We start from the raw sequence: 27,614 nt of genomic DNA, 5'->3' as shown, positions 1-27,614 counted from the left end.
CTCACCAGCACTATCTCATTTCACAATTTTTATCCTTCCGAACACCAAGCCCGAGTGTCAGCAGTTCACTATCTTCACTCTACCCTAACCCCTGGCTGTCCCTAAAAATCAACTCCCCATATTTCCCGTGTGTTCTAAATTCATTCACTTTGGGGCCACGAATCTGGCCTAGTGGTAGAGTGCTCGCCTAGCATGCATGAAGACCTGGGTTCGATTCCTCAGAACTACATACATAGAAAAAGCCAGAAGTGGTGCTGGGGCTCAAGTGGTAGAGCTCTAGCCTCGAGAAAGCCCAAGGACAGTGCTCAGGCCCTGAGTTCAAGCCCCAAGACTGGCACTCACTTGGTAGGCAGTACTACAATACTTATTGCAGAATGCCATTCTGCATTTAGGCACTACATGCTTTGTTAGCTCACTCGTCACTCTGGTGGACACTTTTGTGGTGCTATGGCAATACTGCAATGGACAGGTTTCTGTCTGACCATCCATCCTGCCCAGCTACTGCCTACTGGAACCTGCTGCTCACGCGGGAAGATGAGGTGTGGCTAGCTTTGTGAGGCACTGCCCAACAATTTTCTGAAGCAACTACAGCACTCTAACCCAGCTGCCACTCGCAGGGCTGGGACGGATGTCGTCACGTCCTGCTCCTCAGCCATCGCTTTTGCCCAGCCACCTGCAGGAGTGGTTTGGATGCCTACGCTCGTCTGCTCTGGTGCCGTCACCCCAACAGAAGGCTTCTCTCCACTCCGTGCTTTATGCTCTTCACCAGCGCCAGTTCCCAAGTGTCTCCAGAAAGGATTAGGTATTTCCATCGAGGGCGGGGAGCGTGGCCTAGAGGTAGAGTGCCTGCCTAGCACACACGAAACCCTAGGTCCCATTCCTCAGTACCCCTTAACAGAAGAGGCCGGAAGTGGTGCTGTGGCTCAAGGGACAGAGCTCGAGCCTTGAGAAAGCCCAGGGACAAAAAAAGAAAAAGGAAGTATCTCCATCTACGACTGCTCAAAAACATGGGCGACAAATATCCAACTTTTCCTCCCCAAAGTCTGCCTTTAGTCCTCACGATAGTGTTTGTTCCAAACAGTACACCTGGGATAGCACACAACAACCGTAATACTACCATTCGAGGGAATGCCTTCTCCTCATCACCTCATTCCGCAGTGGGGAGGGGGTGGAGAGCACCCGCTGGCGTGGGCCCCGGGAGGCTCAGAGCGGCCACTGCTCCCCTGTGGAAGTCCACAGTGTGATCCTGGCTCCAAGAGAAAGGAGTCTCACGGGAAACCACCAGCCGCTGAGAACTCAGGCCAGAGGAAGGAGCGTGCGTCCAGCTCCAGATCCCTAGCAACACGCCCCCACTGGGCTCCTCTGTCCTGTGAGATGGGAAACCCTGGAGCTGGGCTATTTCCTTTCTTGCACCTCACACCTCAGACACACTCGCCACCCAGATCTTAGACTCCCCACCCCAATAGTGGAGTGCAAGAGAATATGAGCTCAAGGACTTCTGAAATGATCTCAGCAACCTGGGGAGCAGAACAAAGCGAGTCTAACAAAACCCAGCTCTGCTAAGCCATCCCAGTGTCCCTCCCCAGAGCTAGGCCTTCCCCGTGGGGCGGGAAGGGCTCCAATCTCCCCTTCCTAGCTTTTATCTGAACCTGCTTTAACACAAATAGAACTGAAGGTAGCTTTCTTCTAAAAACAAAGGTGTGGCTGGGCATGCTCAGTGATGCTCGGTGGTGACTGGCCATAGGAAGCTCTTAAATTATAAAAATTGGGAAGTTAATGACATAAACAAGAATAACAGGAATATTCTTTATGTAACTATTTGGGTAGCTGAGCCACCCATCCAGCACAAAGTACATATTAACTTCATTAACACAGGCTTACTATTTGCCCTAGGTGAAGGGTGAAGAATTGTTTACCATGTGTAACTACTGTGGTACTATCCTACTGGATTTTATACAAATTTTTCAAGCAAATAAACCTGCTAATCTCAAGTACTGGACAAGCATTGCTACTTATTCAGTAGTCTTCTGTACTAAAAGAAAAAAAACATGATTATATGAGTGCAATCTTTAACAGTGGGCTTCAACCTGACTCTGCTCTGCACACAGAGCTTCAAGTTTACCTATATTAGATTGTCCGTTGTGTCCATTAATAGGTGTTCTAAAATTTAAACAAGAAAGCATACTTACAAAGCACCACAGTTGTGCAGAAAAAAGCTCAAGCTGCTAAAGGCCGTGAGGAAGGTACAGCTCTACCATCTAGCCACTGCCCCACCTCCTACAGGGCTTCCAAGAGATAAGGCTTATCTTTAGATTAAAAGTAAGAGATATCCCACTCCCCTCTTCAAAAAAGTAATTCCCAAGGACCAGGAGACCAACAGTTGAACTGAAGAGTTACACAAAGTGCACAAGTTATCCCTGGAAACCCCAGAGAACTCAGATTAAGGCCACTGAAAAGGAATTGCCAGGAGGAGAATTCAGCACCCAGGTCAACCCTCTCACATTTCACACAGGAGCCAAGCTAAGTCAAGGGAAGTCAGGTGCCTTTCTAGAACCACTTGGTAACTTAGTGTTGTCAGAAAAACACGGGTCTCTCTTTTTTGTGCTGGACCTAGGGCTTGAACTCAGGACCTGGGCACTGAGTTTCTATGTTCAAGCCAAGCGCAGGGGTCTACTTTCTGCCTTCTGGGGCCAGCACCAGCTCTGCCCCCCCATCCTTCTATCTCAACCTCCTCAGTAAACTTGGGTCCTGGAACTCTCTGAGCAATATCATCTACCATACAATTCAATTCAAATTATGCCCACTTTCATGTGGAGAATAGTAGACTAACCTTTACTGCAGATTGAGGGGGGAAAATTGGGGGACTGGAAGGGGCAGGAAGATGGGGCAGAAAATACCCAGTTAGCACAGTAGTATACTGTCACCTCCGCTCTTCTTGAATGGTGCACAGAAAACACCACACACTATCACATTTAAACAGGTGCCAGTAACACAAAGGTTAGTGAGCTGTTAAAAGAGGAGACCACGGAAGACCCAAGGAGGGGAGGGCTGCCTGCTGGGAGAGCAGAGTCTACCCAAGGCCAGGCCTGTGCTCCCAACCGCCAGGGGAAACTGAGTTCTGAGTGAAGTGACAAGCAGCACTCAGGACAAGAAAGCCTTCCTTTATTGGAGTGGACTGACTGAGAGAACAGCAAGCTAATCAAAGGCAAGGTCTGTTCTCGTGGTCTTGTTCTGCAGTCAGAACACCATTACAGAGGTGTGCCAAGGGGAAGTGGGGGCCGAGGGGTCCCCACTACCTTTCCTCACAGAGTTGGGATGTAGGACACAAGAGCATGGACTGCTGCCTCCCTGGAAGCGGAACGGCCTGCAGTCCAGCTGTCCTATGACAAATCACACACCAGAGGTGTCTGCGCCTGCCTCCTGCACGGGTCAGAGTCCTCAAATCTTCGGAGCAGCTCCGACTCCAGACTCTTTCTGGCATAATTTTCAAGTATTAAGCCTGAGTGGGTGATGTGTCACCGAGAATGAGGGATTCTGTGGTATTTACGAGGCCCCCAAGGACAAGGAGGGCTATATACCAACCCAAGCCAAAGTGAAGCTTATCTGCCAGGAACTGTTAGCAATCATTCTTTTCACTCAAATATAAAAGAAACCTGGCCTTTTCCTCTCCACTCCAAGTAGTATAATCAAAACCAAGAAACCCTGACTCGCTAGGATTCCTAGGGAGTCAGCGAGACTCTGCTCTCCAATGAGCCACCACAAAACTGCAAGTGGCAGAGACTGGCCTTGAGCTGAAGAGCTTAGGGGCAGTGTCCAGGGCCAGAGTTCAAGCCCCACTACCAACAAAAAAAACCCAAAAAACAACCTATTAGCAAATGTTCTCTCCCTACATGACGTTTCTATAGCAAGCGTACATCAAGAGAATACAAGGCATCAACGCCGGAGGGAGGTGGTAACACCACAGAGGCGTGCTTTCCCTCCGGGCCATCACACCTTACATGGGCTTGGCAGAGCTGAGAAGTAGCCAATACTGAAATACAGATGTGGAAAACCCTGCTGAGGGAAACTAGCACCAGGAGAGCCATCACCCAACCCCATTCGCCCTGCCCGCCTGGCTGCAGGGTCAGAACTAGGCAGGGAGATGCAAACCATAGACCACACAGAACCTCAGGTTTAAGAAGTCTTCAGAATCCAGCAGCTAACAGCTTGTCTCTATCTGCTGTCACTCCAGATCAGAGGGCTAATTCCCCGTGTTGTCTCCCTCCTGCCCCCTTCAGTTACACTTGAGCTCTCTGCCTGAAAAGGTCTGGAACAGATTAGAAGTCCAGCCACAAAATAAAGAGCACTGGCATGGTGACAAGCCTGTCTGGAATACACATACACACTGGGCCCTGGAAGGGGAACCACGCAGCAAGAGAATTGTATGAGACCTTTTTCTTTTTTTTTGGGGGGGGGGGGGCACATCTAAATGTAAGCTTATGTGCGCATGCATGTATCAGAGGTAGGGGAGGATTCTGTTTCCTTTAAAAAAAGGAGGGGGGGGAAACCCTTTCTCTCCTTAAAACAAGTCCAAGCTGTCCAATAAATATAAGTTCAGAGTAAAGTTGATATTGAGTTTTTTGGGGGGAGGGTCCTTGCTGTGTAACTGAAAATACTCCTTTAAAATATAATAAAACCCTCATCTTAAATCGGGATCAAGTTAATCATTTTTCTTGAGCTTAACATTTCCAAAATGCAGATGAGTTCAGTTCATTTCATTAAAAAGGATCCCAGGAAAGGGTAACCTCTGTCCCCCCGTCCTCAGAAGTAACGGCAACACTGATTAAGTTTCCCACCTCTCATAGGTTCCTATTCCAACCACAAGGCCCAGTCATATTAAAATATGTCCTGGAGTTGTGAATTTTTGACATGCCACATTACTTTAGAAACTTTCTAGCTGCTTTTTGTCAAGGTATACACAAGAGGCAGAGTGGGTCCTGGGGCTTCTGGCAGGAAAGCTGTTTGATTCAGTGGGCTACCCACGGTTACTTCTCCTTTCCCACAGGCCAGCATGTGACGGCATCTGCAGAGTTAACTCCTCTTTCCCGTAAGGCCCCATGGTGGCTGTTATGGTGGCTGTGAGGCCAGTCCCACGAGGCTTCAAAGCCTCCTTGCAAAGCCTGATCCACTCAGTGCTCTGCACAATGTTTTACTTAGCTGCGTCTAGTTCAAGATGACAGCTTTAAAAACCACAATTTTTAAGATTCATTTTCCATAGCTTTGGAAAAAGATCCCAGAAACCAATGAGGAGACTGAAACCATACAAATATGTATATGTGCATGGAGAGGGGCAGGGGGAAGGGGGGGGAGAGGGAGATAAACAGACATGGAAACCCTTGAGCACACTTATGAAATAAGCGTGCAAGCCTGTGGGGGGAGCGCTGCCGTGTGCAGGGGACAGGGAACAATCATTTATCCATGTCATGTGACCCTGATCTAGCTTACTTTGTTTCCCAGATTTTTTTAAAGGGGGGAGGGGCCTTTACTTTGGAGGAAAAAGAGCCAAGATGCAAAGTGGAAGGGACACTTCAGACCATTTCTATAGTGACGTGCCCCCCCCACTACCCCTGACCCCGGGGACCCAGCATAGTGTGTCACCAGCCTCAGAGGAGCTCATCCCTCCAAGTTGAGAACAGGTCTCTGACAAAGCTGGGACTCCAGGTTTTCCATGCGGCCGCCAGCCTGGCGTTCTACGAGGTCACTGTGCTTCCCACACACTGAGAGGAGATTCTGGTCTGTCAGCTGTTACAACACCCCCTCTCCACCCAGACTAACAAGCTGACTTCCAGCTCAGTTTCTGCTCACGTTTAAATGGAGAGCTTTGAAGGAAGGAGAGAGAAAAGAAAAAAAAAATCAGGGCAAAGTTGGGTTCGTAGCTATGTGATTATATTTCAATGTACTTTCAGAGATGTACACACTCGGCACACAAGACTTTGAAATGAATCTTTACCAAAACGAGGGTCGATCCGGGGGTCCAGCCAGGAGGTGGTCTTGTCCTTGTGGTTGATGTAGTAAATCTCGCCGTCCTGAGTGGTAGCCTGCTCCCAGCCATCAGGAAGAGGGCCTACGGTGCAGGAAAAACCATCATGGTTAGTTTCCACTATTTTTACCTAAAAACAAAACAAAACAGAACATGGAAGGGTGCAGATTTAAACATGAAACACATCTAGACACAAAACAATTCATGAGGACTGACTTTAGCCTCTTTCAGAGGAAAGACTCTCATATGCCTGATTCTTCTCCCAGAGCAAACCAAAGAACAATAAAATCCACATCTCCCAAAGACACAGATGGGGCAGGGGCACAGATTAAAACCATACTTCACCTACCACCACTGAGTTCCACTTATTTCTACTATGTCTGCAACTGGCCTATCATCCCCACCCCCACCCCCCAAAAAACTTCTTTTATAGCAAAGGAGAGGCTGGGGGAAGGGAGGGGACTGTGGCTGCAATTTTCAGGGTTTTTTTTTTTTTGGGGGGGGGCAGGGTCAACTAAAGCTTTGGAAGGCAAGTTTCTCAAGAAGAAAGACAAGAGGTGCCATTCTGAAGCTACAGAATGAGCTAAGACTAAATGGACAGCTAGCACTTGAGAATATATTTCTACTTTTTTAAGGACAGGAAAGCCAGGTAATTAGTTTCTGGAACATGAAATCCAAAATAAATAACTGAAGTATTCAAACACTCCCATCAGAAAGACAGAACTCTGAAACAAGGAGTAGTGGCTGGTTCTACCCCTCGTGTGAAAATGCCTCGTTCAGAGTGCTTTGGAGAACCGTGGTACCTATTTAAGCATGCCAAGCTCCTAGGCACACCATGTGACGACCAGTGTGGTAGTGGAGTCCATGGCAGCCCCAGTTCAACCCACCCCAAGACACCTGTGATCCTCGCTGCTTTGCCAGGCTGAGGTCAGGAAGATCCCAGTTCAAGACCAACCTGGTGATTCAAGCCAGACCCTTCTCAGTCAGCAGCATAGAGGTGCGTGCCTGTCACCCAGACATGGGAGTGGCTTACACAGTAGAGACGGCTGGAAGCTCTGTCTCCAGAGAGCTGGATGTGGTGTTGTGTGTGTTGTTTATTGTCCCAGCTAAGAATTAGTCCCAAATAGGCCAATCGGGGAACAGCACAGTCTAGGAGAGAAGTGCAATCCCAGCCGGGAACTAGTGGTTCACGCCTGCAACCTGGCTACCAAGGAGGCTGAGTTCTGAAGATTCCAGCTAGAAGCGAGCCCAGGCAGAAAAGTCCACGAGACTCTCATCACCATTTAACTACTAAAAAGCCAGGAAACTGAACTGTAGCTCAAAGTGTAGTGCTACCTTTGAGCACAATAGCTCAGGGACAGTGTCCAGGCCAGAATGTCAATCAATGTCCCTTGAACCAGCACCAAAAACCCCAACACCTAAAGTGTGGCCCCATCTAAAAATGAACAGTGGCTGGAGGGATGGTTCAGTGGCAGAACATCTGCCTTCAACCAAGAGAAGGGGAAGGAGAGGGGACAGAAGGGAAAGAAAGAAAACAACTCATCAGTTCAATTAGTAAAGGGCGAATGGATAAAATGGGACTACTAGTAGCAGAGCACTAGCCTTGAGCTAAAGAGCTCAGAGACAGAGCCCAGGCCCATATATACATATACATATATATATATATAGACTTTTTTTTTTTTTTTTTTGCTAGTCCTGGGCTTGAGCTCAGGGCCTGAGCACTGTCCTTGGACTTTCTCAAGGCTAGAGCTCTACCACTTGAGCCTCAGCACCACTTCCAGCTTTTTTCTATGTATGTGGTACCGAGGAATGGAACCTGGGTCTTCGTGCATGCTAGGCAAGCACTCAACCACTAGGCCAAACTCCCGGCCCCTAGGGAGGATATATTTTTATACAAGATTTATGAATGTTGTGTGATTGATAACTCTACTACAGCCAGCACACACTTCATGCAATATTTTAAGAACAAACAAAGCAGTCTGTCGTAAGGCTGAGGGTGCCGTGACATCCATCCCTGCTCTTGCCTAAGACCGCGTTCGCATTCGTAATAACTAACTAAAACCACCTGCAATGTCTAATCAAACAGGAAAGTCCTGGTCCAATGGGCGGGGTGATCAAATCACCTCCCTGTCCTGAACCTCAGGAAGGGATACCGGACACGCCCAGGTGACTGGCTCAAAGTACACAAGAAATCTTTTCCTGAGAAGGTAGGTTCAGTGACCTCTTCAACCGGAGCCAATCCCTGAATTCTGGTCCCTACACTAAGGTCCTGATCTAAATTCTTTGTAAGCAGATTAGTAACTGTTCGATCATTTCATTACATATGGACAATTATTACCCCCCTGTTACACAGAGAAGGAAGTGAAGGCCTAGAATTAGTTTACCCAAGCTACTAAGTGACAGAGCTGGCTGATTGATTGCTGGAGTGACCAACAGCAATCAAAAGGCATTTTGTTGGCTAAAATCTTCACTTTCTGGCACTCACATGAAATTCCTTTATCTGGTTCACCCCTTCTCTCCTCCACTCAACAAGATACTGACCCCTCACAAAATGCCACCCCCGTTCTGAAGGGGTTTGCTCTCATAAAACATCCTTCTAATGTCAACCTTCACATTTCCCAAACCAAAATGACATCATCTTGCCTGACCTGCCGTACAGGGCCGATTTGACGGAGGCTGCAGACGTCCTCCAGCCGTCCACACCTGTCCCCCAGTGCAGCTGGGAATCACCCAGTGCAGTGGGGGGGGGGGGGGCCCAAAGGCATCCAGCACTCCAGACTCCTCCAGACCGCTGTCCCCCTCCTCCCACGACGCTCAGTAACAGGCCTGGAATACAGGCCTCACCCCACACCCCAGGGGCCTCACTTCTGCTTCTTAAGCAAGATGATTCCTTGTGGCGGGGCGTGCTCGCCCCCGCCTTTCCACTGCAGTGTCCACTCCCCGGCCTATCTTCTCCTAGCCTCCCCTGTACCTACACCACTGAAAATTCCACTTGGTTTTGTTTTTTGGTTTTTTTTTTCTTTTCCTTTTGATTGGTCATGGGGCTTGAGCTCTGGGACTGGGGCTGTCCCTGAGCTCTTCAGCTCATGGCTAGCACTCACCATTGAGTCAAAGCGCCATTTCTGGTTTTCTGGTGGTTCACTGGAGACGAGTCTCACTGACTTTGGTGCCCTGGCTGGCTTTGAACTGCGATCCTCAGATCTCAGCTTCCTGATTAGCTAGGACTACCCGGGCTTGGCTCACTCAGTTCTTCTACTGTATTTTGTGAAGTTTTTGGCCCATTCTACTCTACTACCAAGATTCTTCTCCATCACAGATCTGTGTGGGGGGGTTCACTGCACTGCCCCCCTGCCTGACCCACATTTCTGCATCCAGGCCCTCAGGGCGTCTTAACCCTAATGCCCGAAGTCACAACCACAAAGAAAAGGCCTGCCGTGATGCTGTTAGCCTGCACTCACCAGTAGAAAGTAGGGTTTTTAATATATGTGGAATTATTAATTTTTAAAGGGAAAAATACAATCATGGTAAGGCCACAAATCATTCCTAATTGTCCCAGGTAAACTTTTTAGAGCCTCTCTTAACAAGCAACTCTCTAGACTTCCTTCATGCAAGGTGAGTCTCCTTAGGTTTTAACTTGAAACAGATTTGAATTTTAGAATATTTCCTGCGAGACTACTTTTAAAGCAAAAAACGAATACCTCGTTTAGACTTCAGACTAATCAAATAACACAAATACCTTTCATTAAAACTTCTTAAAGCAAATTTGACCATGTTAACTTAATAACAGCAGAAATTATTTCAGAATATTCAGATTACTGCAGGATCTATTCTATTTCACCTATAGTACCTATATATGGCAGTCTTTGATGCCATTTTTCAAGAATTAGCAACTTATTCTTTCACGCAAATATCTGTCCTATGAGTCACATTAATGTATCAATGGAATAACCAGGATTCAACAATCAGTGAGAAAAGAAAAAACAATATCCCGATGTTTATCAAGGGAACAAAACAAGAACTTCATTTGGTTCTTAAATGTAAACAATTTCATCTTTTTTAAAAGCCTAGAAAAGTTTCCAAAAAACTTACAAATAATCACTAAAGAAAAGATTAATGAGACGTGCCGGGAGTTAGGCCTCGTGGTAGAGTGCTTGCCTAGCATGCACGAAGACCTGGGTTTGATTCCTCGGTACCACATACACAGAAACAAGCCAGAAATGGCGCTGAGGCTCAAGTGGTAGTGGTCTTGAGGAAAGCCCAAGGACAGTGCTTAGGCCCTGAGTTCAGTCCCCAGCACTGACCCCCCACACACAAAAAAAGTAAAGAAAATAATGTGGACACGTCTATCTAAAAATTGGTGTCGCTCGAGAGCAGGGGTGAGAAGCACTGACACACATGCACAGGTACATTCCATACAGTCCCTTCTAGTCTGCGGATTAAAACGGCACTGTCACACTTGAAAGTTACATCATTTTAAATAACATGGCTCTCAAAATAATTTTTTTAAGCCAGGTGCTGCGGCTCATGCCTGTAATCCTAGCTACTCAGGAGGCTGAGATGTAAGGATTCTGGTTCAAAGGCCAGGCACTTATCTCCAATTAACCTCCAGAAAAATGGGAAGTGGTGCTGTGGCTCCAGGGGTAGGGAAGTTGCCATTCAGCTCAAGGACAACACCCAGGCCCAGAGTTGAAGGAAGGAAGGAAGGAAGGAAGGAAGGAAGGAAGGAAGGAAGGAAGGAAGGAAGGAAGGCAGGCAGGCAGGCAGGCAGGCAGGCAGGCAGGCAGGCAGGCAGGCAGGGAGGGAGAGAGAGAGAGAGAGAGAGAGAGAGAGAGAGAGAGAGAGAGAGAGAGAGAGGGAGAGGGAGAGGGAGAGGGAGAGGGAGAGGGAGAGGGAGAGGGAGAGGGAGAGGGAGAGGGAGAGGGAGAGGGAGAGGGAGAGGGAGAGGGAGAGGGAGAGAGAGAGAGGGAGAGAGAGAGGGAGAGAGAGGGAGAGAGAGAGAAAGCAAGCAAGCAAGGAAGGGAGGGAGAAAGAGAGAGAAAAGAGAAAGCTTGTAGAGACACACAGCCTTGAAGAGTGTGGTAGTAAGTTTTAGGGATGAGCAGTGATTTAAATAAGTGTGTGTGTGTGTGTGTGTGTGTGTGTGTGTGTGTGTGTGTGTGTGTACTGGAATTTGTATGCCATGCTCTAGGCGTAAGGGAATGGCCCTAGCTGTGTTCATGTGCCAGTCACGGGTAAGTTCTCACCCAGTCTCCACGACAGCTTTATGAAGGAATCCGTGATGGTGGAAAGTGAGACACGGTAACTTGGCTAAGATCCCATCCGGTCCTAGGGACCCTGAGGATTCAAACCCAGATGCCCAAATCCAGGAGCTCTTGGCCTGAGGGCCATCCCTGAGGCAGGTGACATGGAAAGTTCCAGCACACATGTGGCCTTGTTCTCCGCTGTCAGCTCTGCACTCTAGAGCCACGTGGAGTTGAGGGAGCACCTTCTTCTCCGCGTGCTCCCACACTGGCCCCTGCTCCTCCCTCCAATGTCAGGTGACAACACCCCCAATCCCCGAGCTGCCAGGGACTGACTGCTGCCTAGTTCCTTCCCGAAGCCAGGACAGCCAGCTAGGGCACAGGACAGGTCATCAGAAACCCAGCCTTGATTGAGGAAGGAGCTGTGGGCAAAGGTGCCTTGACCCTGACCCACCTTCCAAAGGGCAAAGGCAGAGGGCAGCGACTGGGCAGGGAAGGTAAGAAAGCAAAGGCTGACACAGAGCCTCTTCTATACATGCAAAACCAAGCTCTTTGTGAGCACTCCTCATTAGGCAGAGGAGAAAGCTGCAGGTTCGTCAGCCAAGAAAGAATAATTTCATTTCTGTTCGTGTAAAATAACACACGCTCAGTCTGGGATCCATGTCTCAGGATTTACAAGCTACTGCTTTTCCTGGTCTCTTGAGGACCTACAAATATTGCCTTAAAAGGTAGATGGAAGGTGCACGGTGGTGACCCCAGGACAGCCCGGCTCAGGGGCAGAGGCAGGAAGAGCACACGCTACAGATCCAGGAAGCCACGTCATGGGACTCTCACGCCCTGATTGTCCCATAAAAACAGACTTACACCTGTAATCCTAGCTGCTCAGGAGGCTGAGATCTGGGTCAGCCTGGGCACTAACGTCCCTGAGACTCTTACCTCCAATAACCACCCCAAAACAGAAGTGGGGCTGTGGCTGCAGGGGTACGGTGGGAGAGCCTTGAGCTCAATGACAGCGCTCACGCCCAGAGTCCCAAGAGTTCAGGTCCCATGACCCACCAAAAACAAGTGAGCCTTGGGCTGGGAGTGTGGCCTAGTGGTAGAGTGCTTGCCTAGTATGCATGAAGCCCGGGGTCGATTCCTCAGAACCAACATGAAAAGAAAAGACTGGAAGTGGCTCTGTGGCTCAAGTGGTAGAGTGCTAACTTGATCGCCCCCAGACAGAGAAAGAAAGGAAGGAAGGGAGGGAGAGGGGGAGCGAGAGGAAAGGAGGGAGGAGGGGGGGAGGGAAAGGAAAGGAGGGAAGCAAGCTTGCTCATGTAGTCTCTTCACCCTTCACAAAATGTAAAAGGAAGCCTGTAGCTGACTTCAAGAGCCCTCAAATTAAAGAAGTCTCCAAGGCCTCAGACACAAAAATGCAGTGAAAGAATACACAGTCGCAAGACTAGAGCTGTGAGATGTCCCCTTCAGACCAAAACTAGAGCTGTGAGATGTCCCCTTCAGACCAAAACTAAGAGCTGTGAGATGTCCCCTTCAGACCAAAACTAGAGCTGTGAGATGTCCCCTTCAGACCAAAACTAGAGCTGTGAGATGTCCCCTTCAGACCAAAACTAGAGCTGTGAGATGTCCCCTTCAGACCAAAACTAGAGCTGTGAGATGCCTGCTTTAGAGCCAAAACAGTCCCTTCTGGCTTTTAAGTTCCGGGTTATGAATTAATACTGAACAAGGCTGTTATGCAGCACATGTTAAGAACTTTTTGAGATAAAGCATCTCCAAGTGAACCGGGAAGGGCATGAGCCTCGCGCGGGTGCAGCCTGTGTGAGAGAATAATGCCCAGTTCGCATAGCGAGTTTGAGGACGCAGGAGCACTGCTGAGCACTGCTGAGCACGCTAACGACAGGTGTCTGGCTCACCTGAGGCCGAGGTCATCAGGCTCTGCTGCAGGGACGGGCTGGCGGGGGCGGCGACGCTCATCTGGGAGAAGAGGGCCTTTCTGGGGTCCTGCCATGTGGTGGTCTGATCCATGTGACTGTGGGAAAACACAGCAGTGTCAGGCAGCACATACCTTACCTTCACATGGCCCTCACAGGACACTGTGGCTCCTACCTGCAGTCCCAACACGCACACCTAGAAGATCATGGTTTGAGAAATCTGAGGAGACTCTTGTCTCTATTAAGTAACAAAAGGCCTGCCTGGAGGCATGGCTCAAGTGACTGAGCACCACAGTGAACAAAAAAGCCAAAAAAACCCCAACAACAACAAAAACCAAGTATGAAAGCTTGTTTCACTCTGGTCCTGAAAAGAATGGGATCAACACCAAGAAAAAGACCCTTCTCAAGCCAGGGTGCATGGCTGGGCTTTGCAGGACACTTGGACAGCTTGGCGAAGCCCTCTGCCTTCCAGCCATTCAACACTTACCTCTTCCACCTGGCCTCTGAAGTCATACACCTTATGGAGTGGCAAGGTGGCAGCCTGAGGATAACACGCAGGTGAAGAAATGCAGCCGGCATCCCCGCTAGACACTATTTGGAGAATGCACTACACCACTTGGGGTTGGGGACAAGAGGGGGTGTCCAAAAAGAAATACTCATGGGGCTGGGAGTGTGGCCTAGTGGTTAAAGTGCTTGCCTAGTATGCATGGTGACCGGGTTCAATTCCTCAGTACCACACACAAAGAAAAAGCCAGACGTGGTGCTGAGGCTCAAGTGGTAGAGCTCTAGCCTTGAGAAAGTCCAGGGACAGTGCTCAGGCCCTGAGCTCAAGCCCAGGACTGGCCAAAAAAAAAAAAAAAATCACAAAACCAACACTCAGAAATTACAAACTTACAAGAGAACTATCTCCTTTTTTTCTCTCCTGAGATATCAAGTAAAGCCCCACTGTTAAACCCAAATACCAAATACATATTAAATATGTATTATAAAGCCAAAATTTAGTTTCCATCTTAGAGCAAGACTGCCACAAAATGTGTGTGAAGGACATTTCCGATCTGACCCTCCCCTCTGGCCATGGTGGCGTGCGGGTGAGGGCAGCCCGCCCAGATTTCGCTCCTCGATCAGGCCAGGCCGTGTTTGTTGTGCAAGTGTTATTTATAGAGTCACATGCTGGAGGCTGCTTCCAGCCCAGCTAAACCTACATGCTTAATTGGCTCTAGGAACAAAGACACATTGTTCAATCTGATCCTTCTTGGAGCTACAGTTTCTAAGCCAGAACCATATGCTTTCTGCATTTGTATGTGTGTCCACCATGGATGGCTATTTTTAGAAGTCTCAAAAGATCAGAGACCTGCACAGAGGAGAATTTCTTGATATGGAGACACCCTTAATTATTTAGTATTTTGGGTGACAGGGGGGGATTTGAGAGTGTCCCTCTGATGCCCGGCTTAGCCTAGAACTCACAACCCCTCCTGACACAGGCTCCCACCTGCTGAATGCACCAGCACGCCTGACTGGTAACCACTTTCACATCACCAGGGATCAAACTCTTACAATTCAAATTAATTGTGCCATCACAGGAGGCTATTAAAAATGAGTACAAATTAGGAAGAAACACATCACACTGCCACCCGTTTGTTCCTTTCTCTAACAGAGAAGTGCAGAAAGCATTACGAGGCTGTGTCTACTCAGGTGTTTTCAGGCACAGGAGTACTTCTGGAAGATTCCTTGTAGGGTCCAAGCTCCACAGATCACGTAGAAAAAGAGCTCGACTGTTTACAATGATGGCTAACTCTAGATAAGAGAGGGCTTGATCCAATGCTTCTATTCAATGCTACTGACCATGGGGGAAAAGCCAGTCAGAACCAGAAAGAAGACAGGGCTGGAGGTGGCATGTAGTCCCATCTGTGGGAGGCCTGCATCCAACCCCCCGCATCTCGGAGGCAAAGGACAGCAATAAAAACCATGAGGTTAAGCTCAAACCCCACAAGGAAGGGCGAGGGGAGAGAACACGGCTGGGCGTCTTTGGTTCACTCCTAGAATCTCCTGGGGAACCTAAGGTCAGATCACCACTTGAGGCTAACCTGGGCACTGAAGTCTCCAAAATAACCAGCAAAAAGCAGGGCTGGAAGTGTGGCAGAACACTGGCAGAACACCGGCAGAACAACAAAAACCAAAAACTGCAAGAAGCTTCCAGACCTAGAATATCTGCTGTTAAAGACGACAGAAATGAAGCCAGGGGAGGTGGCTTATGCCTGTCATCCTAGCTACTCAGGAGGCTGAGATCTGAGGATCAAGGTTCAAAGCCAGCCCAGGCTCAAGAGGACCCAAGTCTCTTATCTCCAATTAACCACAAGAAAATGGAAGTGGGGCTCGGCTCAAGGGTAGGGAAGTAGCCTAGAGCTATGACTGGAAAAAAGAAAAAAGACTGAAAGCAGAGACTCAGACATACCACTGTACAAATGTTCAAATCAGAGACCTTCACAAGGTAAAAACCCCAGCGGATGAATGGATAAAGCAAGCGTGGGTGTGTGGTGGTAAGGAGAACTTTCCAAGAAATGGAAGAAAGAATGCAAGACTGTAATAGCAGAAAAGGACATATACTGTATTATTCCACAAACTTAAGGCACAGAAGGTGGTAGAAAATGACAGGGAATTACTGAACAAAGCAGGTACAGATTTCTATGTGGGATGGGATAAGGACATTAAGGGTGGCTGGGCAAAATGCCAACAAAGTGCAAACAACTTAAAATGGTCATTTTATGTATGTACATATGCATATCTGTACGTAACATATCAACCTTTTCTTTTTTCCTTTTTGAACGCAGGGCCTGGGCACTGTCCTTGAGCTTTCTCAAGGCTGGTGCTCTACCACTTGAACCATAGCACCATTTCTGGCTTTTCGGTGTTACATGGTACCATCCAAGGAATCCAACTCTGGGTGCATGCTAGGCAAGCATTTTACCACTAGGCCAAACTCCCGGCTCTATCACCACCTTTCCTTTCCTCGGTGGTGCCAGGGTTTGAACTCAGTAACCTTAGACCTAGTGAAAAACCTGCGCGCTCACTTCCGTCCTCTACCCCAAGTCCACCAACTTGAGGGCTGAATTGGTTTCAACAGCAAGTACAGGAACTACTCAGGGATAGCCAAGCCTCCATACTTCCCCTAATGAACTCACAAACCCAGTTCCCCTCCCTCCCCAGATCTGGAGCTGTTGGCAGGTACCCTAGGTTCCTTCCCACTTGTAGTAAGCCAGCAAAGAGGCAAGAGAATTCCTGGCAGGCGGAAGCAAAGCCATAAAGCCAGCACAGCAGAAGCCCGGGTCTTGTGAGCCATCAACAAGGAGACAGCAACACTCCCTGCAGATATCCCAAAGGCAAATTTTAACTGACTTGAGAACAGTGGGCTTGGGTCCAAGTCAGAGCAGAAATGTGCTGTGAAGGGCAAAAGCCTGGGTGCCCGGCCGACCCACCAAGCAGGCCTTTGGTTCCAGAGAGGTGGGCTTAGGCCCCAGGAGGGAGGGGACAGGGAGCCAGAGCAGGCAATGCCTGGCCCCCAAACCACCAAGTAAGCTTATCCTCAAAGTCACCCTAACCATTCAAGGTAAAAGAGTCCTGGTGCAGATAAGAACAGTGATAGCAACAATAACAATCATAAAATGCATCTGTTCTTCTGATCTCCCAGCTTTTCTAGTTCCTACCCTCTTTCAGTAAGCCTGGCCTAACTAGCTGAGATCTGAGGGCTGTGATTCAAACCCAGCCCCCTCAGCAAAATCAAAGGGACTCATCTCCAATTCATCCATAAGGAGCTGGAAGGGAAGCTATGGCTCAAGGGGTGGGGACTGTGCTCAGGCCCTGAGTACAAGCCGCAGTCCCCACCCCACACACCGCATTACCATGGCTACCCCAGAGGTGACAGACACAGGGTACATTCCGGGGACACCCTAAGCCACCGGGACCTCCAGGGGGCAGTGCTGAGCTCAGGGAGGGAGTGGACTGAAGGAACCTAAGCCACCAGGTCTTAGCTGTAGCCTGGTTCTTATCAAAGACTAGAGATAAACAAGAATGCGGGCTTACTTTTCCCTTCAGATCAGGGAGGGATCTAAGGCTCTTCAGAGGCAGTAAACCCACGTGTTTATAGATAGATCAGATGCTAATTAGCTCTGAGATCAAAGCCTCCACCTCCCTTCCAAGCCAACCAAATGAATGTCCCTAGGTTTAAAGCATGACCTATTAAGTTCACATGCTGAAAAACAAGCTAGAACTTTGAGCTTTGCTGCTCAAGGCTAGCACTCCATCGCTTGAGTCACGGGGCCACATCCCCTGTTCTCGAGCATGAGTGGAGTTAAGAGTCTTATGGACTTTTCTGCCTAGGCTGGCTTTGAACTGCAATCTTTACATCTGAGCCTCCTGAGTAACTAAGGTCACACAGGTTGAGCCACCAGTGTGCAGCATATCACAGTTCTATCAATCAACAGTATGGCCGACAGACAGAAAAAATGGTTCATATTCCATACATTTCTAAACTTTTAGAATTGTTAATACCACTGATACATAAAAAGGAACTACTGGTTTTTAGGACAGTTTCAGAGGCTAAATTGTAAACACACACACACACACACACACACACACACACACACAGAGTAGAGTTGAAGTAACGTTACAGGACTAAAACAAGCAAGGCTATGGAAGCTGAGAGGGGAAAAGCCTCAAATATCAGAAAAATATGATGACATATTTGAGCCTTAGAGCTCAAGAAACCAAGTTAAAATGAAGGGAAGGAATCAACAGTCAAGATGTTGATGAAGCCCGAAGATGATGAGCAGGCAAGGGTATGAGAAGGTGCACACCCCAAGTAGCCTGGATCTGCAAACCGAAGCGCTGAAAAACACACCACCGTCTTGCAAATCTTGCAGACAAGCGTCTGCGGTGTCCTAGCCATCTTGTTTTCAACCTTCCATTTTTGGCTCTAAGTAGGAAGAGACCTAGACAATGCATGTATTGTGTATTTGTTTTCAAGTTGGTTGGCATGACAGTGGACAGATCGTCCTACATTTGATGACTGAGATCTGTGTGGGGAAGGGTACAGATAAGTCTAATGCATCAATGGCCTTTTGGATATACCAGAACCCTTCAGGAATCCTTGGAAAAAGTTACTCACTCATGTTTTACCTCCTTTCTAAAACACTTGAGACCTCGGAGCTCAGTGTGCAGACCCGGCTGTTGGCGAGAGTAAGCTGCACTCTGATCTCGAGCAGAACTGCTTTCTATTCTTAGCCAACAGCAGGGCTTGGCTCTGCTAGCCTCGCTCCTGGCCTCCTGAGCCAGAGGTCAGTCTCACATTTCACATTTCACACAGGAAGAGCTCCCTAGCGCTCCTGCAGAAAGGACTAAAAAGGCATGAAAATGACGGCCCCATGGAACCCAAAAGTCCTATAACATTGCAGACCTAAAAATAAAAACAGCAAGCTAATCCTCTCAAGGAGAAGACCCTGCTTGGCAACAGGTAAGGACACTCAGGCCAAAGGAGGGGTAAATGAATTCTCTCAGAACCACCGTGAGACACATGTTCTCAACACTGGCCCTCTTCCCCAAGTCTGGACCACACCTGCAATATTGCTAAACAAAGTCTCTAAATACTTGTATTCAGCCATTTAACTTCAACAGACCCAGGTGGTGGGATAATCACACGCACAAGACTCTTTGCAGGCATGTGAGGCCCTATCAAGTGATGTCATGTAGACAATCCACCAGCTAGACAGGGTGGCACCAGGCGATTAACACCCCTTTACAAAAATAGACAAATAATGTTGCAATGCAAGAGTGCTCGTTCCTGAAAGCAGAAGTTTATTCTGTACTTTAAAAATAGGCACTGGAAGTCAGGGCGTGGTGGCTCACACCTGTAATCCCAGCTTCTTGGGAGGCTGAGATCTGAGAATGAAGGTTCAAAGCCAGCCCTGGCACTGCAAAGCCCTGAAACTCTTAACTCCAATGAATCACTAGGAAACAGGAAGTGGAGCTGTGGCTCAAGGGTAGGGTGGTAGCCTTGAGCTGAAGAGCTCAGGGACAGCGCCCTGGCCCAGAGTTCGCCCCATGACTCAAAAAAAAAAAAAAAAAAAAAAAGGCACTAAAGTAAAATCAGTGAGATACATTTAAAATTCACACAATAGGTGTATTCTTTAAAGAACATGGGGGGTGGTTAAGAGCTTTTAAAAACAGGAGGGGACCTTGTGGTCAGTTGCCTCGATACATTTTTAATTTTCTCGACTTAAAACTACATCATTAAATGTTTGGCTGCTGTGGAAGAAATTTGGCTTGTTTTACCTTGCAAAGAACTTAATTTATAAATTGAATTCCATGGGCCAGGAGTTTGGCCTACTGGCAGAGTGCACGAAGACCAGGGTTCAATTCCTTGGTGCCACAAACACAGAAAAAAGCCAGAAGTGGTGCTGTGTGGCTCAAGTGGTAGCTCTAGCCTTGAGAAAACCCAAGGACAGTGCTCAGACCCCGAGCCCAAGCCCAGGACTGGCAAAGAAACAAACAAACAAACAAAACCAACAAAACAAAAACTGAATTCCATACACCAATGGGGAAAAAGTATCTGTGAATATAAACGGCGTGTGCGTGTGTCTGTGCACGTGTGGTCAGTTGTGGAGACTGAACTCTGGGGCTGGGCGCTGTCCCTGAGCTTTTTTGTTTATAGTGCCACTTCCGGTTTTCTAGTGGTTAATTGGAGCTGAAAAGTCTCTTGGACTTCTGTGCCCCTGCTGGCTTTGACCTCGATCCTCTGATCTGAGCCTAGGGTCCTAGCTAGGATTACAGGTGTGAGCCATCTGCACTCAACACAACCGCTCTTGTGTTAAGAAATTTGCTTTTCATGGAAGATTAGTGCCACTCTTCGGGGGCCCCTGCCCCTCCCGGGCTTTCTCTCCATGCCACCTGCCCACCTCCACCCTCATCTAATCAGTCCTCCTTCTCCCTGGGGGTGAAGGCCACTCCATCTTGGCCAGGAACTAACTTCCCAAGAAACCATTCCTCTGGCTTATCCTCACAAGTAAGACATGCCAGCCAGGACAGTTTCCTGGAGGAAGTTGTAAACAACTGTCAGTTGGATTTTGCTCTTTTCTCACAGATATCATGTAAAAGCAGTGTCACAGCCTAAAGTGAAATCCTCGTCCAGGTATAACCCACAGGCTGAGAATATAACTCTGTGGTAGAGGGCACTCAGTCAGGCTCTGGACTCAGTGAACACAGACCAGCCCACTGATCTCAGATAAAACATGGCGTCTACGCAACCTCTTCTCCTGTGCTGTCTATACCACGGGACCCAGCAGCAATAACCAAGCACTGGAGGAAGATGCTGGCATTGCCCTTTGCAAGTGGAGCTGTCTTAAGTGGCAGCGTGCTGGCCTTGAGTACAAAAGCTCAGGGACTAGTCAGGTGCCATGGCTCACGCCTGTAATCCTAGCTACTCAGGAGGCTGAGCTCTGAGGACCAAGGTTCAAAGCCAGCCTGGGCACAAAAGGACCTGAGACTCTTATCTCCAATTAACCTCTAGAAAAGGGGGAGTGGCCCAGTGGTAGAGTGCTTGCCTAGCATGCATACATAGAAAAAAAAGCCAGAAGTGGTGCTGAGGCTCACGTGATAGAGCTCTAGCCTTGAGAAAAGTCCAAGGACAGTGCTCAGGCCCTGAGTCCAAGCCCTAACTGGCAAAAAAAGGAAAAAGCCCAGAAGCTCAGGATTGCCTAGACGTTCACTTGTACATGAACACATCTCCCAGCCTATAAAATAGCTTTATCTGGACAGGATGAACGGAGGTAGCTCCTGCTAAGACATTAAGTCACCTCCACAAGTATTCACACAGGAGTATTCCCACTTTTTAAGAGGATCTGTAGTGCGAAAGGAGGTTTCTGCAGCGGGAGATGTCAGTCAAGCAGTGGAGTGCCTGCCTGGGGCACAAAGCCTTAGTGCCCACCCAGCAGTGGATGGAGGCTTCTTGAACAATGAATTAGCAAGGACTGGACATTACGTAATCTGCAAGTTGGTTCCTCTATAAAATTAGAAGTCATGTACCCGCTGACAAAATATTAATTTTTCATTCAATTGAATAAATAACAAAATAATCATTAACAATTAGACTATTATCTGTAATGGTTAAAATCACTTTTTAAGGGTGGGGGAGGGGGGGAGAGAAATGGGGACCATGACATGTGAAAGGGTATCAATGTGTGGGAATTAAGGCACCATTTATCTGGCAAATATCATGTAACCCTTCTATTAATTACAATAAAAAATATATTTAAAAAAATCACTTTTTAAGTTATATGTGACCATCAAAATGGCTCAAAGTTAAAAGGGATTCTGGAGGAGATTCCAAAAGATGGCCAGAGCTCCTGTACTGCAGCTGCTACCAGTATCTTCTCTCTGCACACCATTAAAAATCCCTTTTCTGGCTGCCCAAAAGACAAGTAGGCCTCTGTTTTGTGCCAAGAGAAGAGGTGAAAATGAGAACTAGCCACAAGTTTACACTTCCAACTTCATTTCCTTTCCAAGTTTGATAAGTAAAACTAGTCGTGGCTATGGTAGTAATATTTCCTCAAACAGGACATGTGTTTTTTTCTTTTTTCTTTGTTGTTGTTGGTGGTGGTAGTGGGGCTTGAACTCTGAGCCTGGGTGCTGTCCCTGAGCTCTAGTGCTCTACCACTTGAGCCACAGGCACACAGCCCACTTCCGGCTTTGTGGTGGTTAAATGGAGGTACGAATCTCCTGGACTTTCTTGCCCAGGCTGGCTTTGAACCATGACCCTCAGATCTCAGTCTCTTGAGTAGCTAGGATTATAGACATGAGCTGACACCCAGTCCAGGACATATATATATATATATATTTTTAATTGTATAGAGAGTTACAGTTACTTTCATCAGGTAGTAGGTGCATTACTTCTCACACATTGATACCCCTCCTCATGTCAGAACAGGTATTTCTTAAAACCAAAAGGAACTGTTGGCTGTTACTGTAGGAAGCTTGGTCCTCTCCTAGATGTTTCCCGCCGAACTACCCAGTCCTCTTAGGGCTCATGTAGACCCTGTATAGTCTCATTACCATAGCTGTTACATGGGACTTGAACTCAGCCTGGGCACTGTCCCTGACCTCTTCAGCTCCAGGCTACTGTCCTAGGCCTGGGCCTGGGCACTGTTCCTGAGCTCTTCAGCTCCAGGCTACCGCCCTACGCTTGAGCCAAGCCCCACTTCCTGGAGACATAGCTGTGGGCTAAGCCAAGCACGTCACAACCGGGTGAGAACTCCACAGCCATGGGCTGAATGAGAGGGCACTGAGCATGTCTGGTGCATGGTCACTGCATGCGGTCACTCTGTTGGGAACAGGGGATGTGCCTTGCCCAGGGTGAACCCTCAGCTCCCGGAAGAAGAAGCTGGAAGGAGACAGAAAGATGAAGCTAGAAGCTAGAAGGAAGGTAGAACTCAGTTCAGAAAAGCACAGGGGGTCGGGCACAGTGGATCATGCCTGTAATCCTCGGTACTCAGGAGGCTGAGATTTGAGGATCAAGGTTCAAAGCCAGCCCGGGCACAAAAGGACCTGAAATCCCATCTCCAATTAACCTCTAGAAAACAGGAAGTGGGGTTTGTCTTAAGGGTAGGGCAGTAGCCTGGAGCTAAAGAGCTCAGGGACAGTGCCCAGGCCAAGTTCAAGCAACAGGACCCACCAAAAAAATTAAGAAAGAAAGAGAAAAAGCAAAAATACCCACAGGGAAGCACTCCACAGGTGCTCAGGGGAAGTGGGCTGACCCCAGGGCCCCCGAGGGGTAGGAGAGCTCGCTAGCACAGAGCTGGACTGCAGCCCTAGATGGAGCAGCCCCTGTACTCTTGGATACTGAACTATCTCCTGAAGGCTGAAAATCACCTTCCGTCCTGTAACCCTGCACTCTATCAACAAAGGGGTTTAGGAAATACTTAGACCCACATGTTCTAGAGTGAGGAACTGTGGGGACTGCCCTGCTCGGCTCAGAGAGGCCCAGGATGACAATGGCACAGCTGTGACTTCATCAGCAGCTTCCAATGGCAGAGTGAGGAAGCAATCCATAAATAGCAGTTCTTAGCCTTACAAAGCTCCTCACAGAACCAATAAAAGTCCACTACCAAAAATGGATGAGCCACTGCTTTTTTTTTCTTGTTTTAAGTCAAGAGAACCACTAGGGACTTAGCGCTAATTACGTTACTCATTATCCATTTTGGGAGCATGAATCACACAGCTGAAATCTGATTCATAGTTTAAATCCAACCTTGGGTTAACAACAAAAAGTTACAATGAATGAAATCAGTTTTCATAACCACCCAATTCCCAAAGAGAAGGGTAAAAAACCACCTAGCTTTTGTTTTTTGCCAGTCCTGACACTTGAACTCAGGGCCTGAGCACTGTCCGTGAGTTGTTTTTGCTCAAGGCTAGCGCGCTCTACTACTTGAGCCACTTCTGGCCTTTTCTGTGTATGTGGTAGTGAGGAATCAAACCCAGGTGTTTGTGCCTGCTAGGCAAGCACTTTACCACTAGGCCAAACTCATGGTTCCCACAACTTAGTTTTCGATGTACATATAGTCTTAGTTTTGAGAGAATGTCTTCACTACCTTCTATCTAGTGAAGCAGTGCCAGGAGGGTCAGGACATCCCTCCAACTTACCCGTGGGCACCCACTGCCCCATGGCCTGTGTGCACACAGACGGATGGACACGGACACACACACACATACACACACACACTGGATAACCCACTGCCCCACAGCCTGTGTGTACATGGACACACACAGCCCAACTGGACAATTCAGACAACTTACAATCTAATCCCCCAAACTCAATGAGCAGCAAATTAACAGTCTAATTCATGAATGATAAAACAATGAATACTCTGTCCATGTAACTCAAGGAAAAGAAATCAGCAGCAATTAACACATGCATGGGGAAATCTGGGTACTAGTCTTACACTTGAACAGAAACCACTCTTTCTCCTTTTCTGTGCACAAGAACAGGCTGTGTGCATGGTCCAAGATGGCAGCCACCTGTGAGCCTGAGACCTCAAGATGACATCTGCCTGGAGCACACCCTGCACTTTTCAACCTCTGCCAGCGAGATTCTGCTCTGGCTACACAAGCTACAATGACCAGAAACAGGAAATTGTCTCTACGCAGCATGCTACAGACCAGACTGCAATCCTTCCAGCTTCTAAGCTGCCGTCAGTTACATTCACCCTAGCTTCCACCCAAAATGCAAAACTCTGGGTGCAACAACTTGTTATGTGTTTCATAAAGTTTTATGAATAGAGTCAAAAACCTAACAATTGACCCTTAAATATTTCATACATGAGAGAAAAAGGAAGACGGGGGGTGAGGAGAGGGGAAGAGAGAGAACAGAAAAACAAAGATGGCCCAAGATGAAGATTCGGTCCCAACTTCACAAAGCAAACCCTTAAAACACCTGCTATATAAAGCCAGTAAGTAAATCCAGGAGCTGCTGCCTCATGTCTGTAACCCTACGTACTCAGGAGGCTGAGATCTAAGGATCCTAGCTCAAAGGCACTGATGTGTGCCCATGAGATGCGTATCTCCAATTAACCATGATGAAACCAGAAGTGGTGCTGTGGCTCAGGAGAAACAGTGGTAGCCGAGACTGAGTTCAAGCCTCATAACCAACAAAAAAGTAAGTGAATCAAGTGATGACTAACTATGAAAGTGCAACTAGCTGGAGGAGGAAAATTAGACAGCTTAACTGGGAAAACAGTAACCTCATCAAAACAGGCAGAGTGTTGGGTGCTGGTCGTGGATACTTGTAATTACCACCAGAAGGCTGAGATCTCAAGATGGGGTCTCAAGCCATCCTGCACAGAAAACTCTGAAAGAACCTCAACCCCAGTGAACTAGCCATAAAGGACCATCATTCAAAAGCAAGTGGGTCTTAAGGTGTAAAAGAAATACCACCCAGTGCTGCCATAAGTGACCCAGCCTGATCCTCCGCCGGGCTCCGTGGCTGGGGACTGAATTCAGGGCCTTCAGGCCCACGAGCAACACTGCCAGCCCATCCTGGCAGGAAGCCACAACTGAAGACACAAGGGTGAGCACAGAGAGCACCACTGAAGGAGGGGACTTCTCTCCCCCTGAAGGACTGAAAAACGAGTCCCAACCAGAGGCTGCCTGTACTCCAGCTAGCAGGGGTTAAAGCGATCATATGACATCATTTGGAAGCCAACCAAAGCACATGGTGATAGCCAACCCCTATCAGTCTGAACATGTGGAGAAGAGAAACAGAAACATCTGCATGTGGACAACACTTTGCCATTTACTTTTTAATCAAAAAAAAAAAAAAATTATGGGGGCTAGGAGTTTGGCCTAGTGGTTAGAGTGCTTGCCTTGCATGCACAAAGCCTTGGGTTCAATTCCTCAGTAACACATGTGAAAAAGCTGGAAGTGGTGCTGTAGCTCAAGTGCTAGAGCTCTAGCCCTGGGAATGACCAAAGGAAAAAAAGAAAAAGAAAAATGTATGCATAAGAGCTAGGTGGACGTCTGTGCTGACCCTTCGGCTGGAGAAGCTGGCTGTGGCACTGGCCCCAAGAACTCTACTAACTCAGTTCCAGCTCCGTACTTGACCATCTGACACCTGACACAGCCCTTGTACGCTGCAAGAAAGCGTTCCGATCCCTTGCCTGTTCCCACTATTCAACATCTGAGCAGCCATGTGTGCTGATCTGAGGCTTGAGGTCAGGGTCTGGGCACTGTCCCTGAACACCCTGGCTCAAGGCTTTTTTTCTGGGTAACCAGAGTTAAGAGTCTCAGAGACTCGGCTGGCTTCAAATCGTGATCCTCCAGACGGCAGCCTTCTGAGCAGCTAGGATTACAGGCATAAGCCATGGCGCTTGACACCTTTCAGCACACAGAAGTATTCACTTGTGTTCCGCAGCATTTCACCCTTTTCTGCCTGTTATAATACTGGGCTTGGACCCAGAATTTGGCCTAATGGTAGAGTGCTTGCCTAGCATGCAGGAAGACTGCAGTTCAATTTCTCAATAACACATAAATAGAAAAAGCCAGAAGTGGTGCTGTGGCTCAACTGGTAGAATGTTACCCTTGAGGAAAAAGCCCAAGGACAGTGCTTAGGCCCTGAGTTCAAGCCTCAGGCCTGGCAAAAATAAATAAATAATACTGTGCTTAACCATTTTGCTTTGGTCATTGAAATTTTATGCACTGACTCTGATTTTTGTTTATTTTTGAAAGTCTCACTACACAGATCAAGACAGGTTTAAACTTATTATGTAGCCCAAGAGACCTTCCTGCCTCTGCCTGTTCAAGGCTGGAATTATAGGTATGCATTCCCTTAGGCACGTTTTAAAAGTTTTTCTGACATATTTCCATATATAACAGCTTTTTACCCAAACAAAAAATACACTGCCAAGCCAGGCATGGTGGCTCACACCTGTAATCCTAGTTACTCAGAAGGTTGAGATCTAAGGATCAAGGTTCAAAGCCAGCCCAGGTACTAACAACTGTGAGACTCCTATCTCCAATTAACCACTAGAAAACATGAAGTGGGGCTGAGGCTCAAAGGATAGGGTTGTAGCCTTGAGCTGAATAGCTCAGGGACACTGCATAGGCCCAGAGTCCAAGCTCCATGACTAATTAAAAAAAAAGTTACACTACCAAAAATGTGAACTTGAAGACGTTCAAGGAAAGTAAGATGGACAATAGCAAACACACCTCAGGCCCCTTAGTTAAGGGTAGAACCTAAACCCTGTCTTCCTGAAATTCTACTGCCTCCAAAAATGCTTGCGCTCAGGACATTAGGGGAGGGGCAAAGAAATACTACAACAACAACAACAACAACAAAAACAATGGTCTGTTAAACACAGCATGAGCCATCTCCCCCCTCCCCCCCCCCGCCCCTGCTCCCAGTTACCCACTAAAGAGAACTGGCCAGCCAGTAGTAACAGCCAAACCCAGCACGTCTTGGCTGGCCTCTGCTAGCACACAAACCATTATTAAGCAGTGTAAACATATATACATTCCTGTCTATCATGTGCACTGATGGAAGAAAGGACGAGTCAAAAGGCAGACAGGAGAAAGGCTGGTCGCTGATTTCACACAGCTGTCTTATCTCTATGGGTTATCTATGTATCAGTGCTGGTACTTGGGCTTGAGCTCAGGACCTCATACTATGGCTTAGTTTTCCGCTCAGGGCTCAAGGGGTTCAGTGCCCATTCCCTGCAGAGCTCTGAGGAAGACACTTAACCCCTCCCCAGAGAGAGTTGGTCATCCTGAAACAATATAAGGCGGATAAAAATGGCAAAGTGAGTCACCTCTCCATCAAGATGAACCAATCTGCTGCTATGGCCATTCACAGGCTTTTGGTGATGGGAGCTTTTTATGATCAGCCACTTT

At 47.8% G+C, this 27,614-nt stretch overlaps 1 protein-coding gene across 3 annotated transcripts in view; it reads right to left on the bottom strand.

The window, feature by feature from the left end:
• Positions 1–27,614, bottom strand: part of Yap1 (Yes1 associated transcriptional regulator) — a 50,698-nt gene that overhangs the window by 14,092 nt on the left and 8,992 nt on the right. For all 3 annotated transcript variants that reach the window (XM_090319243.1, XM_090319242.1, XM_090319244.1), the window contains exons 3-4: positions 13,170–13,285; positions 5,990–6,103 (exon numbers count right to left, since the gene is read on the bottom strand). In XM_090319243.1, the coding sequence (XP_090175369.1) occupies positions 5,990–6,103; positions 13,170–13,285 (230 nt within the window). The remainder of the gene's footprint in view (positions 1–5,989; positions 6,104–13,169; positions 13,286–27,614) is intronic.

This window comes from Megascapheus bottae, chromosome 27 (assembly GCF_031878675.1).
Source record: "Megascapheus bottae isolate mThoBot1 chromosome 27, mThoBot2.hap1, whole genome shotgun sequence".
In the NCBI taxonomy this organism is placed as follows: Eukaryota; Metazoa; Chordata; class Mammalia; order Rodentia; family Geomyidae; genus Megascapheus; species Megascapheus bottae.
This window is presented reverse-complemented; position numbering and strand designations above follow the sequence as displayed.